This window comes from Trichechus manatus, unplaced genomic scaffold, assembly GCF_000243295.1.
Source record: "Trichechus manatus latirostris isolate Lorelei unplaced genomic scaffold, TriManLat1.0 scaffold00080, whole genome shotgun sequence".
Classification (NCBI taxonomy): Eukaryota; Metazoa; Chordata; class Mammalia; order Sirenia; family Trichechidae; genus Trichechus; species Trichechus manatus.
The window spans coordinates 1,762,500-1,779,256 of record NW_004444016.1 but is presented as its reverse complement, the minus strand read 5'-3'; the positions used below and the strand labels follow the sequence as shown (position 1 = coordinate 1,779,256).

At 48.2% G+C, this 16,757-nt stretch overlaps 1 protein-coding gene across 1 annotated transcript in view; it reads right to left on the bottom strand.

Moving 5' to 3' along the window:
- Window positions 1-3,289: 3,289 nt before the first annotated feature.
- SHMT1 (serine hydroxymethyltransferase 1) overlaps window positions 3,290-16,757 on the bottom strand; it is a 33,408-nt gene continuing 19,940 nt past the window's right edge. Inside the window, exons 4-12 of the mRNA XM_004381142.2 lie at window positions 13,289-13,404; window positions 12,774-12,934; window positions 11,027-11,108; window positions 10,334-10,546; window positions 8,689-8,805; window positions 6,788-6,910; window positions 4,588-4,704; window positions 3,901-4,011; window positions 3,290-3,467 (exon numbers count right to left, since the gene is read on the bottom strand). Coding sequence (XP_004381199.1) covers window positions 3,295-3,467; window positions 3,901-4,011; window positions 4,588-4,704; window positions 6,788-6,910; window positions 8,689-8,805; window positions 10,334-10,546; window positions 11,027-11,108; window positions 12,774-12,934; window positions 13,289-13,404 — 1,213 coding nt within the window. The 3' untranslated portion in view covers window positions 3,290-3,294. The remainder of the gene's footprint in view (window positions 3,468-3,900; window positions 4,012-4,587; window positions 4,705-6,787; window positions 6,911-8,688; window positions 8,806-10,333; window positions 10,547-11,026; window positions 11,109-12,773; window positions 12,935-13,288; window positions 13,405-16,757) is intronic.

Below are 16,757 nucleotides of genomic sequence, written 5' to 3'. Positions count from 1 at the left end.
ACCTGGGAAGCCAGTCAAGGCAGCAGGTCAGTTTCTGGCAGATGCTGAATTGCAAGCACACTTGGCCTAGAAGCTTGCAGCTATGCACTACAGTGATCTTAAGTAGAAGTCCACTTTGTGGGATATTTGCTCGGAGACTCAGCCTCAAGGACGGTTCAGAAGGTTCTCAGGACTCTCAGGCAAAAGACCAGTTGGGGTGATAGAGCCATGTCTCCTGGGTGGAGCCAGCCACAGCAGGGGCAAACTGGCAGCGGCTCACTCGAGTTGTTTCCTCTCAGAACTAAAGGTGGCATCACTGAATAGTGATTGAACTCCAGGATTTGAATTTTGGTTAAAGTACGTTTTCAGTGTGGCAATTTCAAAGGATTTACTTGATGCAGAGTATGCTAGTTCTTAAAGGGATATTGAAGGTACTAGACTTTGAGTCATAGTTCAGGCAGAGGTGTTTGATGCCTTGACGCTGTGAGCCTTCCCAGCCCCCCTCCACTTTGGAGAACTTGAACCTACCAGAAAAGTCTTATACCTACAACTGTTGGTGGTAGGGAGACCTATGCGATGGGGCTAATCTCTTCAAGAATTTTCATTTGAGGGTTCTCCTTTAATAATAGGTTAATAAGTCTTAATAAAGCATCTAAAAACAACACTTCCAGAAAATAGATATTAGTGCCCCTCATGACTTTTTCAGTCATAGCTGTTAATGTTGAAAGCCCAGGCACTGAATCTTTATGCTTGTCTGAGGTTTGTTTCAGCTTCACCTATAAGCCATTACCCCTCTCCACTCCCCCACCCCACCCCCTTTAAAAAGCAGTCCAAGTTAAGAAAAACCTTACCAGGTTAGCAGTAATGATTTTCAGATGCCCCATTTTAGAGAACGGAAGGCCTTTTCTTGCCTGTGTGACATGTGTAACACTGGCCTGAGCTCCTGCCTCACACCTGTTTCCCTAGGAGCCTTGCTCCCTCCAATGGTGGAAATTTGGGATTTTAGAAGTTGTGACCTTTCTGTAATTTACTATGTGGCTGGCAGTTACATGCTTTGCACAGGTGTTAGGAATGGCCCACGGAAGCTCACCTGCCATCCCCAACCAGCCCGTAATTTGTTTCAAACCATCACTGTACAAAGCATTGTTGATTCAACCCCAAACAAATCTCATTTCAAAATCCCAGAGAGGCCAGTGGACCCCTCGGCCCCCTGCCGCAGCTCCTGCAGCAAAGAGCACTCTGCTAACTGGACATCTTGCATGCAGTGACTGCCCACGTCCTACCCGTGCTGAATGCATGCTCCCCTCCCCCAGCACTGCATGTCCAGCCAGCTTCTAGTGTTGTGCTGTCATCTGCAGGACTGGCGGCACCGTCTCAAGCTAATGGAGAATTCATGGTGGGCATGTCCAGCCATGGGAGGAACTGGCCTCCCTCAGGGAGCAATCAGGTGTCTTCTTCTTTGCCTCCCACGTCCCTAAAGCAAACCAGTCTGCTGTCTGGCTTTCCCCCCTACCAGGGAAAGTGATAAAACTGGGATCTTTACAGATTGCAAAAGCAAAAATCCCTGGATTTCTACGTCTGGCTGGAAAGCAAACAACTCAGCTGATAAGGTCTGGTACCTGACATTCTCCTGGGCCCTGTCCTTGGAGCTGTCATGTAATCTGGCTTCATCAGATAAGGTTTGGTTGAAGCCACAGGAAGGCAGACGATGAGGTGATGGAAGGAACACTTTGCAGCAAATCCACCTGCAGGGATGGGGCCTGGGCTTGCTGGGAGTCAATTGTTCCATCCAATATGAAGGGGATGAACTCGGCCCCTTGTAGCAGGGGGTCTTGGATGCATCCATTTATCCTCGGCTGGGGAGGAGTCCCCAAATTTAGATGTTTTGGCAGCATAACAGCACCCAAATTGGAGGCTGAGGTGTGGAGCCTGGCACCACATCTGACATACCAGCTGGCTGCAGCACCTGCCCTGCCCCCACTTGAGTGAGAGCCAACAGCAGGTAGGCCCAGGCTGCAGGGGGTGCTGAGAAGGCAGGGTCACAGTATACCCCTGCCACCGACCAGTGCACTGGGTCAGTGGACATGCAGGCTGGATTAAGATAAATGCTGCCTTCAGGATTGCAGTGAAAAGTCTGTGATAAATTCCTGTTATTTTTTTTTTAAACTATTTTATTACTGCATGTTCCCCTGTCCATGTTTGTGACTGTGTCACCATGCAAGCAGCAGTTCTCACAAGTGGCTGATGGAATCATTCAAATGACGTGTGGTACCATTGTATAGGTGTTGCTGAACAGATTTAACCAGAGCAAATGCCAAGTAAATAGTATGAGAAGTGTACTTTTAAAAAAAATTAATTTATTTGAGTTCAGGTATTTTTGAAATATAAAATATGGGTTGTATTTTTAAAGCTATAATTCCTGTAGACATTCTGTGGTTAAAACTTATTGTGCTTATTAGAAGTAGTCATCCAAGTTTTGCACTTCAGGTTTGTGAGAAATAAAGTTTCTTTGGGAAGGTGATGTTTGGTTGCCTGATTACAGGAGGGAGTTGGCTCTTGGGCTGCTGACAGACTCTCAAACCTGTGATTGGGGGAGGGGCTTTCTGGAGGGGATGGTACCAGGGCACACTGGCTGCTCTCCCACCAGCCCCAGGTGTGGAGGGCAAAGGAGACCTCAAACACAGCATCCTCTCAGCTGCTGACAGCGGCCCTCCCACCTATTGGGTGGTACCTTGTGTGGGCTTGTCTAACTTCTGGTTCTGGTTTAAAGCACACAACAGAAATGTTTAAAGAACTTTCCTCTTCAGCTAGGATGGTCAAAATTCAGCTTTCCTTTCGGCAGCCCACAAGGTAACGAAGCATTAACAACGGGGAGATTTTACAAGCTGTTAGCTTTGTCTTTGCTGTCTGCTCCCGCTGTCAGGAGAAAGCCTGGTAATTATCAGAGTAGGTTGAGTACAATTACTGGAGTCTTTCTAATAGTTTTGTCCTATACCCACTGTCCGTTCAAATGAATTAAGGCTAAATGACTAAACAGTATTTCATTTTTCCAGAGAAATTAGGTGCAGCTGTGTGAGAAAGTGCAGTTCAGATTAAATCCTTAACAACGTGTCCCAGAGTACTAACAATGAGCTCTAAACACATTTTGGTTTGTGAAGATACATGAAGAAAGTTCAAAAGGGAACCCCTCCAAGGGCACAAAGAGATGAATGCGGTCCCCAGTGGGGCAGCTATTCTCTGGCCCTGAGCAAGTGGCTCCTTGGCAGTGCCTGTTCTCCCAACTCTGCACTGCTCAAGGGTGGGCAGGCAGCTCCTTTAGGAGTCAGGAAGGCCAGGCAGAGGGAAGAGGGAAGCAAAGTTCTCCACGTCCTCCCGGAGAGCCCTGATGGCATTCTGGTGCTTCTCATCACCTGCTAGCTTCTCCTTGAATTCCTTCAGGGTGGCCTTGGCACCGATGTCCTTCTGAATCTGCAGCGTCAGTTCTATCCCTGTGCCAGGAGGACACAAATGATCATCTGGCTAGCAGTGGGGTGCTGTGGCTCTGCTGAGGCCACAGGCTGCAATGTGGCAGAGAGCATGGCTCACGCCTCACACTAGACTCAATAAAGGGGAAGATGGGCCCGAGTCCAAAGCACAATTGTGAAAATGTCCCCCACACATGGTGAGTGTAATATACCCACAGATATTAACGTTTACCTCAGCAGGGATTCTTACAGGCACTCTTCCCTTGGGCAGATGGCAGGAGATGTATAGGTCTCTCAAAGTTGGCTTGCTGAAGTGATTTTTGCTGTCTCCTGTACACAAACACTTGGCCTCGAGACAGCAGTGTCCCTCAGTGGCTGTTTCTGCACCACCCATGATCACAATCAGAGCCTTCAGGCGCCCAGTAAAATGTTGCAAACTCTCAAGTTTTATGCTTACCTCTGTGGATAAAGTGGGCTACTTGTTGGAACTCTTTTTCCAAGAGTCCTCGGGATGTCAGTGCTGGGGTCCCCAGTCTCAGTCCACTGGGCCGCAGTGCGCTTTTGTCACCTTCAAGATAAATGGGACTCTGTCCCTAACCCACACCCAGCTCACCACCCAGCATTTACAAAGTACACTTGGGCACAAATAGGTCTGAGGGTACTGGCTTGGTCTAGCAGGAAGAGTACCACTGACTCAAAAACTAGGGGCAGAGCCCAAGGCACCACAGCCGGGGAGGGAGAACCATGTTTTGGCCCCTCATTTTTAAACAGTAAGCAAAGTCGTCTTCCGTGATGTGGCCCTTGCTCTAAAGATGAGGCTAACGTCTGGCTGGGCCTGGGATGTATCTCCAACATTTTATTAATATAACCCACTGATAATACCCACCCTGTGCCCAAGAGGTCCGCACCTCCCTCACTCAAATGAACATGCTCCTCCAAGTACCCCAGGTCAGGCTGGCCCCCTTCCACTCCCTGCTGGGGTGAGGGCTGAGTCTGCAGGAAGGGCCAGGAGACAGCCTGGATTCAGTCCCCATCCAGGATGGTGTATCTATCCCCTCAGATCACCTGATGTCGTCGAGGCAAAGCATCTTGGCCCAGAAAAAAGGCAGACAGGTGATGGATGAAGGCCAAGGAGGAGTCTCACCTGGGCAGGTGTTCTTGTTGCAGGCAATAGAACAGGCTTCTAGCACCTTCTCAGCCCTCCCACCATCAGTGCCTTTGGAACGGAGATCCACGAGGATCAAATGGTTGTCAGAACCACCTGGAAACAAAGTTGGACATGTAGAAAATGCAGAAGGCCGACTCTGCTGAGTGGAGGAATATCTAAGACTAAACACAGGCAGGGAGTGAAGGAGGCTGCAGCAGATGAGGTCAAGGGAGTGAGCATACCCACCACATGCTCTGAAAGATTTTAATCTCCTGCTATAAAAAATGAGGCAGTGGTGGTTCAGTGGTAGAATTCTTAACCTTTCATGTGGGAGACCTGGGTTTCATTCCCAGCCAATGCACCTCATGTGCAGCTACCACCTGTCTGTCAGTGGAGACTTTGGTGTTGCTATGATGCTGAACAGGTTTCAGCAGACCTTCCAAACTAAGATGGACTAGGAAGAAAGGCCTGATCTACTTCCAAAAATCAGCCAGTGAAAACCCTATGGATCACAATGGTCTGATCTGCAACTGATCATGGAGATGGTGCAGGACAAGGCAGCATTTCATTCAATTGTGTGCGGGGTCTCCATGAGTCAGGGGCTGACTCAATAGCAGCTGACAACAGCAGCTAAAGAAAAGATGACCCAGGAGCTAAGAATTTGAAAGGACAGAGTACTTTAAAATGAGGTAACTGACCATACAGAGGAGGGATGTGAGGCTGATGGGAAAATGTCCACTCCAGTGACACAGCAGACCAGAGGGGCCTGATAGTTTGCTCAACGTCATTTGTGGCTTCTGTTTTCTCCCAGACAGATTACAACTGGCAATTTCCCAAGTGTCTATGAAATCAGTCAAAGGCCACCTCTGTGACCTAGTCAGGGGAGTGTGCAGGTGGTGCTGCAGCTACGCTCACCTGGCCAGCACTGTGCCGGCCTGTCACATATTTCATCCTTCCCCCTGTGAAGTGGACAGATGAAGATACCAAGGCTAAGGGAGCTTGGTGGAACTGGCCCACGGTCACACGTGTCCAACCACACTTTAGCCTGTTTTCCGAGCCCCTGAATCTTTTCCACTTCGAACTGTCGTTAAACCAGGGATCTTGACCAGGTGACGATGGTGCTCTCACTTGGCCACTGGGGTGTGTTTCAGGGATGACCAAGATGCGGCTGACCCTAATCAACAGCTTTCCTCTGCAGCCTCAGGGCCCAGAGTGTAAGTCTCAGCTCTGCACCGTGTGGCTGCAATCAGATGGCTCAACATTTTCCAACCTCAGATGCCCATTTGCAAAACAGACCAATAGTTCACAAGGTTGTCGGGAAGCCTAAATAAGATACTGTGTATTGTCCTTGACATGGTGCCAGCACTCATAAATGTGGGCTGCTGTTATTGCCATTAGTTGCACTGGGCTACGTCTGCGGGAAGCAGAGTGAACAAAGACAGTGACCAGAGTGAGAGCAGGCCTGGGAGGCCACATGGGTGGGAGACCTTCTCCCCCGAGTCACCAGGGGGCTGCCAAGGCTGTTATCGGACGCCTAGAGTGCAAGGGAGCTTGGCCTACATCCTTGCAACTCAAAGTCTGGTTCCCAGACCAGCAGCATCAGCATCATCTAGCATCTGGTTAGAAATGCAGAGTTCGGTCTCTAAACCCAGACGTACAAAATCAGAACCTGCATTTTAACCAGAGCCCAGGTGCACGTCCAAGCTTGTGCAACAGTGACTTGGGATCCTCTATGCTCTCACCCTCAGCAGGAGACCCTTCCGTGGGAAGGTGTGAGGCATTTCTGTACAGAAAGGCGCCACAGCTGGGCCTTGTTCCAAATCCCAGCCCTGCCACATACTAGCTGTGTGGCCTTTAGCCTTCTCTGAACCTCAGCCCCAACATCATACATAAGCACGCGCCCATCTCTCAGAGCCGGATAACAAACAGCAGCTACTGTGACTGTCATCACAGCACAGGGAGGAGGTGGCCAGCACTGTGAGAAAGGGGGAGACCACACAGGAGGCCCTCCAGCTTGAGGGTGTGCTGACTTCTGGGGTGGTTCCAAGCCCTCACCTAGCTATAGCAGTAGAGCCTGGGCAACAGCCCCATGGGCCACCCCACACTGGGACGAGTGGGGTGCCAGGCTTAATGCCCCCACAAGGAGCAAGGGCACCTGTAGTTTGGCCACGCGACACAACACTGCTTCTTTGGGTACCTGTCACTATGCTGTAGCCCAGCTCCATCAGGGCCTGGGAGAGGGCCCTGCAGTTGGCCACCACCTGGTGCTGATAAGCTCTGAACTCCGGAGTCATGGCTTGCTTCAGGGCGACGGCAACCCCTCGATGAGAGGAGAGAACATGTCAGGGAAACAGGGCAGGATCAACAGACAGACCACCAGTCAGAAAAAAAATCTCCTGTTTCTATTTGAGCCGCCTTGCTTTTCAATGTCACCAGAGGAGGGAGGCTTACATTTGTTTTCTCACAAAATGATGATTTTTCTAATTCTGCAATTACCTGGCTAAATTTCCAGCCCTTTATTGGAGAAGATTTTCTCTGAGGAACTGCCTTTTTTTTTTTTTCAATGTGCTCTTCTCCATTCCCCATTTTTTGTTTTTTAATTTTGTGGTAAAACAGATATAACCAAAAAATTGCCATTTCAACTATTTTTAAGTGACATTAGTTATATTCACCATGTTGTACAACCATCACCGCTATTTCCAAAATCTTTTCATCACGCCAAACAGAAACTCAGCGCTCCTTAAACAATAACCCCCACCCCTGGTAACCATCAATAAACTTGGGTCTCTACGCATTTGCCTGTTCTGGATATTTCATGTAAGCGGGCTCATATACTATTTGTCCTTTTACGTCTGACTTATTTCAGTCAACAATGTTGTGGCATGTATCAGAACTTCATTTGTCTTCATGGCTGAGTAATATTCCATTGAATGGATAGACCACATTTTGTTTATCCCTTCATCTGCTGATGGATACATAAGTTGCATCCACCTCTGGACATTGTGAACAGTGCTGCAGTGAACAATGGTGTAGAGGAACTGCTTGTGAGGTAACTTTTTCCCCAAGCGTGGAAGCTTAGTGTTAATAGATTACCGCAGACAAAGCTATTCTTGGACAAGATGAATTTTATCATCCTTTTTCAGACTGATATGAGATTACTCAGCTGCCCAAAGGCAGCTTCTGTGCCAAATCACGCAGCTTTCTCAGATCAGAGTCCACGGATGGTGTGGCCCCATTCAACTCTGCCCCATTCAGACTACCTCCGGAATCCTGGGCCAACTGTGAGTGCTGCTCAGGCAGACAGAAAACTGGTGGGTAATAAAAAAGTTATGTGCCTGAGGCCTGGCACAGATGCCTCCACTCAGTGTTTGTAGATCTGAACACCCCAACCCCAAAGCTGAAGAAATGGGAAAACGCCCCATGCTCCTAGACTTCTCTCCACCCACTCACACTTCAAATTCCACTCTTTGCTGCTTTCCCCAGTTCCCTCTTTTTAAACAGTAGTGCTTCCCTGGAGAGAGGTCACACATTCGTCACTGCTCCTCAGATAAATAAGTTTTATCACTTGCTTTCTCCCAAAGAAGACATGGCATAACTCTGAGACGGTCAGAGCGTTTCCTAACCACTCGCATAAACGAAGGAGACTATGTCAACGAGATCGTCAGGTGACAGCGGAGGCAGACCCGGGAGTCAGTGATGTGGGAGGTGACACCCGTCGGGGGAGAGGTGCCTTGTTCAAGAACCTGCTCTGGTGCGGATGCCCTCTCACACCCCTTTCTGCGACTTCTTCTCATGGTTGTGTTCTTCCACACACTTTAAGGCCCCTGCCCCGACCTGTAGCCTTGCCCGGCAGTAGCCACCACCTCCTTCTAGTCCCTACCTCCCACCAATCACAACTATGTCCCTCTTCTTCCCTGCTGGAAGCTCCTGGGTAGAGAGATTCTTGCTACACGTTTTGAGTAGAAGGTGAGATAGAAATTAAGGGGCACAGAATGAGCCGAGGGCAGGAGAGCCACCAGATGGCACTGTGGCTGTAGACATGAAGGAGCATTCCCAGAGAGCCACAAGGGCTCTGGTGGTGGGCTTGGTGCATTTTACCAGCAATAGCGTGGTTGTGGGGACCTCCCTGGAGGCCTGGGAAGACAGCGGCATTGATGAGCGACTCCAGGTTGTACAGAATCTCTTTGCCAGTCTTGGGGTCCACACTGTGCACTCCTGGGTGAAGAAAAACATCAGAATGGAACCCCACAGGCTGTCCCCTGTTCTTCCCTACTTGGACTCAGACCCAGACTAGTTCCTGCTCCCACAAGAGCAGAGGCGGGGAGGGGCACACAGGTGGCCTCCACTCCCTGTGGATGGGAGAACCAGTTCCCAGCGCCAGAGAGCAGAGGGCCCTTCCCTTCCTGACCAGTGTTCTCCCTCTTGGGAACGAGATGTTAGAGATGACTCTGGTGGGAACGTTGGTCTCAGCATCTCAACTGGAAACCTGTTTTCCCTGACAGCATCTCTTCTTAACAACATAAGGCTGTAACAAGGCTTTAGGAAGTTAAAGGGCAAAGTGTCCCTCACTGAGATTGGAACAGACTACACACCTTGGGTATACTTCCCCAAAAGGAGTGTCCAAGATGGCCATCTTCCAGGATGACAACTTTGAAGGCAACAACAGTCATTTGGCTAGATAAGGGGAATAAGGTTCCTTTCTGTGAAAAAGTAATAACAAGAAACAACTACCACTAACATCTATCTAGCGCTCCTTGTGAGCCAGGAACTGCTCTAAGCACTTTACAACAGCAGTTGGAAGAGAAAGCTGCTATTATACTCTCCATCTGGAGATGAGGAAATGCGATGCAGAGAGGATGCACCATGGCCCTAGGCCACCAGCCATGCGAGGCCCAGCTGGGAGTCATTTGGGCAGTCTGGCTCCAGATGGGCTCCACTCATGACATCCACACATAATGGGACAAGGCAGAATCCTCCCAGGCATGTGGGAAGAGCCACGGCCTTAGAAATGGGTAGTCAGGGGCATGCTTGAAAGCAGCAGGACACCGAGAAGCAGAGTAGGCAAGTGGGAGCATCTAGCAATGGGGGCTGTGCAGAGATAAGAGTGATCCGTTACTACAGGGCTGGTTTCGCTTCTGACTCAGGTTTATTCATAAGGTCCCACAATGGGCTGAATGAGGACCTGATTACTGACTCGGTTTTCCCAAGGTGAGATTCCCCAAATAAGGGGAGAACCTAGATGTGGGTTGTAATACATTCCACAACTGGAAGAGAAATTCCTCACTGAAATTATAGTTTATACATCAGTGCCTTATAGTTTGGTTACTGTGAGTCTTTCTCTTGGAGAAACATGCTACAGCACAGTGAGTTCACCAAGACAGCCGTATGGCAGGCACTGCCCAGCCTCACTGTGCGCATCTTCCTTCCATTCAAACACCACCTGCCTCTCGTGGCAAGAACTAGCTGAGTGAGACAAGGGGCAAAAGGCACCCAGCACAGTACCAACACACACCACTGCCAGTTCCCTTCCTCTTTTCCTAGGACCCAGACACACAAGGAATGATAGGAAAGCTGTGGCTCAGGGCTTCCTCCTACAGTCCCTTGTACAAAGCATGTCACTGTTCCTTCCTGGATAGCTCTTCAAGGGATCCAAATCAGAGCTCATCCCAGCTCCCTAAACCAAATCTATATCCCCCAGGAGAAACACAAACCATTTGTGTGCCCAGACCCATGGGAAGCACACCTCTCCTGTAGAAGATCATGCCGGCCCGACAGCCTCGCAGGGTCTTGTGGGTGGTGGTGGACACCACATGGCAGTGTTCAAAAGGGGAGGGGACCACACCAGCTGCCACCAACCCACTGATGTGCGCCATGTCCGCCATGAGGTATGCCCCATTATCATCAGCGATCTTCCTCAGTCGAGAGTAGTCCAGGTTTCGGGAATAGCAGCTGACGCCTGGGAGGGGACAGTGACACTGTCACATCAGAGAAGCCCTAGCAGGTGGGGCCAGCTGAACTGCAGATGCACCGCAGATGGACACTAGACGTGCAGATTCGAGAGCCTAGAGCTCCCCAACAAGACCTCTGACAACAGAAATGGAGAAATGCTAAAGGCAACAATGCTGACATGCCCTTCAATGTCACGGTGGTCAGGGCAGTTCCCAGTAGGATTACCACCCCCGACTAGTTATCCCCCTGGTACTGACACTGGCATGCACACACAATTGTCCTTTCAGCTGTTACTCCGCATCTAAATTTCCAAGGTACTTTATGTAGGGTTTAGCTCCCTGCCGAAAAAAATGATAATAAGAAGCTCTGCTACCCAGGGCAGAAACAACAATAAGCTAGAGGGTGGGAAGCATCTTTGCATCTAAATTTTGTCAAAGGCACATGGGATCTGCCAACAACTAAGGCTGCCTTCAGCCCAATGAGTCACCTGCAATAATCAGCTTTGGGTGGAAAAGGCGGGCGTTCTGCTCCAGCTGGTCGTAGTTGATGTAGCCAGTGGCTGGGTTCACCTGTGGGAGGCAAGATGGCGGCTCAGCCTCCTCCCTCTGGCCACTCTCTGCCCACCCTTCTTGACCTTGAGCCAGCTGTCAAGGATACGATGATGTCTTCCAAGTCCTTGGGTAGTGCCAACAGTTAAACTGCTTGGCTGCTAAACAAAAGTCTAGAGGTTTGAGTCCACCCAGAGGCCTCAGAAGAAAGTCCTGGTGATCTAATTCTGAAAAACCAGCCATTGAAAACTCTATGGAGCACAGCTCTACTCTGACACACATGGGGTCGCCGTGTGTTGGGGTCAACTAGACAACTGGGTACTATTGTTACATGCTTCAAAACCCATCTTCAAGATGAGTTTTGGCCAATGACGATATCTGTAACTGAAAACATCTAGGCTTTCAATGAAAAGAAATGAACCATCACTTGCACACCAAAAAGCACATACACCATTACAAGAACTGAGACAGAGGCTTAGTAAAAATCAAATGATCAACAGAATGCAACAAAGACATCTGAAAGTCCAAAATAGAGCACATCAGCAAATAATACTGTGTCCACTGCTACCTTTGTTCATGGTGGGAAAGATGACACGAACCAGGAATGGCATGTCTGACAGTGAAGAATGCCAAGAGAAGGTTCCTGGACACGATGCAGAATCACCTTTTGCACTAACTAAATACGCAAGAACCTCTTCTCTGCCCATCACCTTAAATCTTCACAGATAACTCACCATGCCTCGCAGGAGCCCTCAAATGCTATCATGCATTTTAAAATCACATTGTTTCTATGAACAGGACCCCAGCCAGCCCTGGGCACTGGTTTTGACAGTTGCTGTTTGTTGCAGTCAGTTCTGACTCACGGCAACCCCATGGGTCAGTGAAGAACTGCGCTCTACAGGGTCTTCAAGGCTGTGGCCTTTTGGAAGCAGATCGCCAGGCTAGATTGTCCTCTGGGTGGGTTCAAACCACCAACCTTTTGGCTAGTGGTTGACAGCTTAACCGTCTGCATCACCCAGAGAATGGTTACATACTGGACATACTGTTGATGTGGGTTATAGCTGACAGAGGGTAGGTCTGGGTCTGGGTTCCAGAGGGTAGGGGGCAGCCACAGAGTGCAGAAGCCTGGGCTGTGACTGCTATCGCTACCACCTGAAGGCAGTGGAGGTGGAGAGGTGGGCTTTGTCGCCCCACTCTAACCTCCCTGGCTGCAGAGGCTCCCCTCACTGGCCGTGGAGGGCTGTGGCTGATGCCCAGGGTGCTAGTACTGGCACGAGAGCTAGGGATGTTGCTGTTCTGGTAGCTGCTGGCCTGCAGCTGACTGAGGGTGGCACCTGCTTAGAGGTAGCTATTTCAGGAATGGGGGTGGGGGGGGGTATCTGGCTGTAGTTGACTTGGTGGTTGGAACTATTACCCCAGTTGCTGCCGCCCCAGTAATTCTGGGCAGCTGCCATTCCCACTATAGCTGAAACTTTCTTGGTGGTTGCCTCAAGGCAGTCGCTCTGCCTCTGTATCCCAGCTGCCCCCAACTAAGTCCCAGGAGGCCTCTCTATTCAGGGCAGGAAAAGGAGAAACAGGAACCATAAGGACTTCGTAGATTGCCACACAAACAAAACACTCATTCCTGCAGGTGCAGCCAGACATGGGAGTCGCCTGAGGAAACACACTAGAGACGCAAACACTGACCTTATAGGGCATGGATTCAAAAAATATGGATGTGGCCGAGATCTTCTTCTTCTCGGTCATGAACCCGTGGGTCAGGTGGCCCCCGTCAGGCAGGTCCAGGCCCATGATGCGCCCGTGGGGCTCCACCAGGGCAGTGTACACTGCAAAGTTGGCAGGGGAGCCTGAAACGGGTGGGCCAGAGCAGATATGGTTACTTCTGCTTTGGAGGCACCACGCAGCCCCTGGGGGCTTGGTAAGGACAGGCCCAGCCTCCCGTATGGATTCCAGAGGAGGGGTTCCATTAACCCCCATAGGGTCCCCTGCCCCATCCCCATGAGAATAAGGGTGTGTGTGTGGTGGGGGGCAATGTTTGGGAGAAAAAGTGCTCCCAGGGGAAGGGGCAGTGCAGCTGGAAGACCATGGGCAAGGGAGGAAGATGGGCCCACCCAGCAAGGGCCCGGCTTTTCACTTTTGCTTATGGCCAGTTCTCAAGGCGAATGTCAGCCCTGGGGGTTCTCTCAAGGATGTGTACTTACCTGAGTAGGGCTGGACATTGACCCCCCAGCACTGGGGGTCCAGGTTGTAGACCTGCAGTGCCCGCTTCTGGCAGAGAACCTCCAGCTCATCAATGAACTCTGTCCCGCCATAATACCTGTGGAGGAGGGCAGGAGACTCAGACCTGCTCGGCCGGTTTCCACTCCCAGCAGAGACGGCACACTAACAGAGGAAGAGGGGTTCTGCACCAACACCATTCCTCTCCCCTCGGGCCTCCGGGACCTTGAGTCAGGAGACCAGGCTAGCTGTACCACTGAGGAAGCACCTCCTCATCTGTAAGAGTGGGTGTCCACTAATTGTGTACTTTAATGGTAAACGTATGATACGTGCATTATACCCCAATAAAGCTGTTATAAAAAGGTAAAACCCAAAAATCCAGAAGTTTGTGTCTTAGATTTGTATCAGGGAAAGTCATTAATGCTAGATCACTGACGTTTCCAAGTACTAATGCCGATCCCTGGGAATATTCTAAGAGATGATTTCACATTATTCAAAAAATGATAACATAAATGGACTTTTTCCATTTTTAAGGGCCCTTTAGAGTGAATATATAATTGAATTACCTACACTTCTATTAAGTTTTTTTTTTTTAAATTGTGGTAATATATACATATAAAAAATTTGCCATTGTAACTTTTTTTTTTTACTATGCTTTAAATGAAAGTTTATAGTTCAAGAAACAAAACTTTATACACACATTGTTATATGACCCTAGCTGCACTCCCTATACTGTGACAGCACACTCCTCCTTTCCATCCCGGATTCCTCGTGTCCATTCAACCAGCTCCTGTCCCTGTCTGCCTTCTCATCTCGCCTCTGGGCAGGAGCTGCCCATTTAGACTCACGTTAAGAAGGACACTCTTCACAAGTATCATTTTATGTCTTACAGTCCAGTCTAATCTTTGTCTGAAGAGTTGGCTTCAGGAATGGTTTTAGTTTTGGGCTAACAGAGAGTCCAGGGGCCATGTCTTCCGGGGTTCCTCCAGTCTCAATCAAACCATTCAGTCTAGTCTTTTCCCTAGAATTTGAGTTCTGCACCCCACTTTTCTCCTGCTCTGTCAGGGACTCTCTGTTGTGTTCCCAGTCAGGGTGGTCATTGGTGGTAGCCAGGCATCATCTAGTTCTTCTGGTCTCAGGCTGATGCAGTCTCTGGTTTATGTGGCCCTTTCTGTCTCTTGGGCTAATATTTTCCTTGTGTCTTTGGTGTTCTTTCATTCTCCTTTTCTCCAAGTGGGCTGGGACAAATTGATGGATCTTAGATGGCCCCTTGCTAGCTTTTAAGACCCCAGACACCACTCTCCAAAGTGGGATGCAGAACATTTTCTTAATAAAATTTGTTATGCCAACTGACCTAGATGTCCCGTGAAACCATGGTCCCCAGACCCCGGCCTCGCTACTCTGTCGCTCGAAGTGTTTGGCTGTATTCAGGAAACTTAGCTTTTGGTTTAGTCCAGTTGTGCTGACTTCCCCTGTAGTGTGTGTTGGCCTTCTCTTCACCTAATTCTTGTCTAATATCTTGTTAGTGAATACCCCTCTCCCTCCCTCTCCACCCTCATAACCATCAAAGAATGTTTTCTTCTGTGTTTAGACCTTTCCTTGAGTTCTTATAATAGTGGTCTTATTCAATATTTTTCCTTTTGTGACTGATTAATTTCTCTCAGCATAATGCCTTCCAGATTCATGCATGTTATGAGATGTTTTGCAGATTCATTGTTGTTCTTTATCGTTGCATAGTATTCCATTGTGCAAATATACCATAATTTGTTTATCCATTTGTCTGTTGATGGGCACCTAGGTTGTTTCCATCTTTCTGCTATTGTGAACAGTGCCGCAATGAACATGGGTGTGCATATATCTATTGGTGTGACAGCTCCTATTTCTCTAGGATATATTCCAAGGAGCAGATTGCTGGATTGTATGGTACTTCTATTTCTAGCTTTTAAAGGAAGTGCCAAATCGATTTCCAAAGTGGTTGTACCATTTTACATTCCCACCAACAGTGTTTAAGTGTCCCAGTCTCTCCACAACCTCTCCAACATTTATTATTTCATGTTTTTTGGATTAATGCTAGCCTTGTTGGGGTGAGATGGTATCTCATTGTACTTTTGATTTGCATTTCTCTAAAGGTTAATGACCGTGAGCATTTCCTCATGTACCTGTTAGCTGCCTGAATGTCTTTGGTGAAGTGCCTGTTCGTATCCTTTGCACATTTTTTAACTGGGTTACTTGTCTTTTTGTTGTTGAGGTATTGCAGTATCTTGTAGATTTCAGAGATTAGACACTGATCAGATTTCTCGTAGCCAAAAAACTCTTCTCACTCTGTAGGTTGCCTTTGCCTTTTTACTCTTTTGGTGAAGTCTTTTGATGAGCCTAAGTGCTTGATTTTTAGGTGCTCCCAGTTATCTAGTTTCTCTTCTGGTGTTTGTGCATTGTTAGTTAAGTTTTGTATTCTGTTTATGCCATGTATTGGGACTCCTAGCGTTGTCTCTATTTTTTTCTTCCATGATCCTTATAGTTTTTGATTTTATATTTAGGTCTTTGATCAATTTTGAGTTAGTTTTTGTGCACGGTGTGAGGTATGGGTCTTGTTTCAATTTTTTGCAGATGGATATCCAGTTATGCCAGCACCATTTGTTAAAGGGACTGTCTTCTCCCCATTTAGTGGATGTTGGGACTTTATCAAATATCAGCTGCTCATAGGTGGATGAATTTACATCTCGATTCTCAATTCTGTTCCACTGGTCTATGTATCTTTTGTTGTACCAGTACCAGGCTGTTTTCACTACTGTGGCAGTATAACAGGTTCTAAAATCAGGTGGTGTGAGGCCTCCCACTTTGTTCTTCTTGAGTAATGCTTTTCTTATCCGGGGCCTCTTCCCTTTCTATATGAAGTTGGTGATTTGTTTCTCAAACTCATTAAAAAATGCCATTGGAATTTGGATCAGGATTGCATTGTGTCTGTAGATCGCTTTGGGTAGAAAAGACATTTTCACAATGTTGAGTCTTCCTGTCCATGAGCAAGGTATGTGTTTCCACTGAGGTAGGTCTTTTTTGGTTTCCTGTAGTAGTGTCTTGTAGTTTTCTTTGTCTAGGTCTTTTACATCTCTGGTTAGATTTATTCCTAAGTATTTTATTTTCTTGGGGGCTATTGTAAATGGTTTTGATTTGGTGATTTCCTCTTCGAAGTTCTCTTTGTTGGTGTAGAGGAATCCAACTGAGTTTTGTATGTTTACCTTGTATCCTGATACTTTGCTGAAATGTTCTATTAGTTCCAGTAGTTTTCTTGTGGATTCTTTGGGGTTTTCTGTGTATAAGATATCATCTGCAAATAAGAGATACTTTTACTTCTTCCTTACCAATTTGGATGCCCTTTATTTCTTTTTCTAGCCTAATTGCTCTGGCTAGGACCTCCAGCACAATGTTGAATGACAGTGGTGATAAAGGGCATCC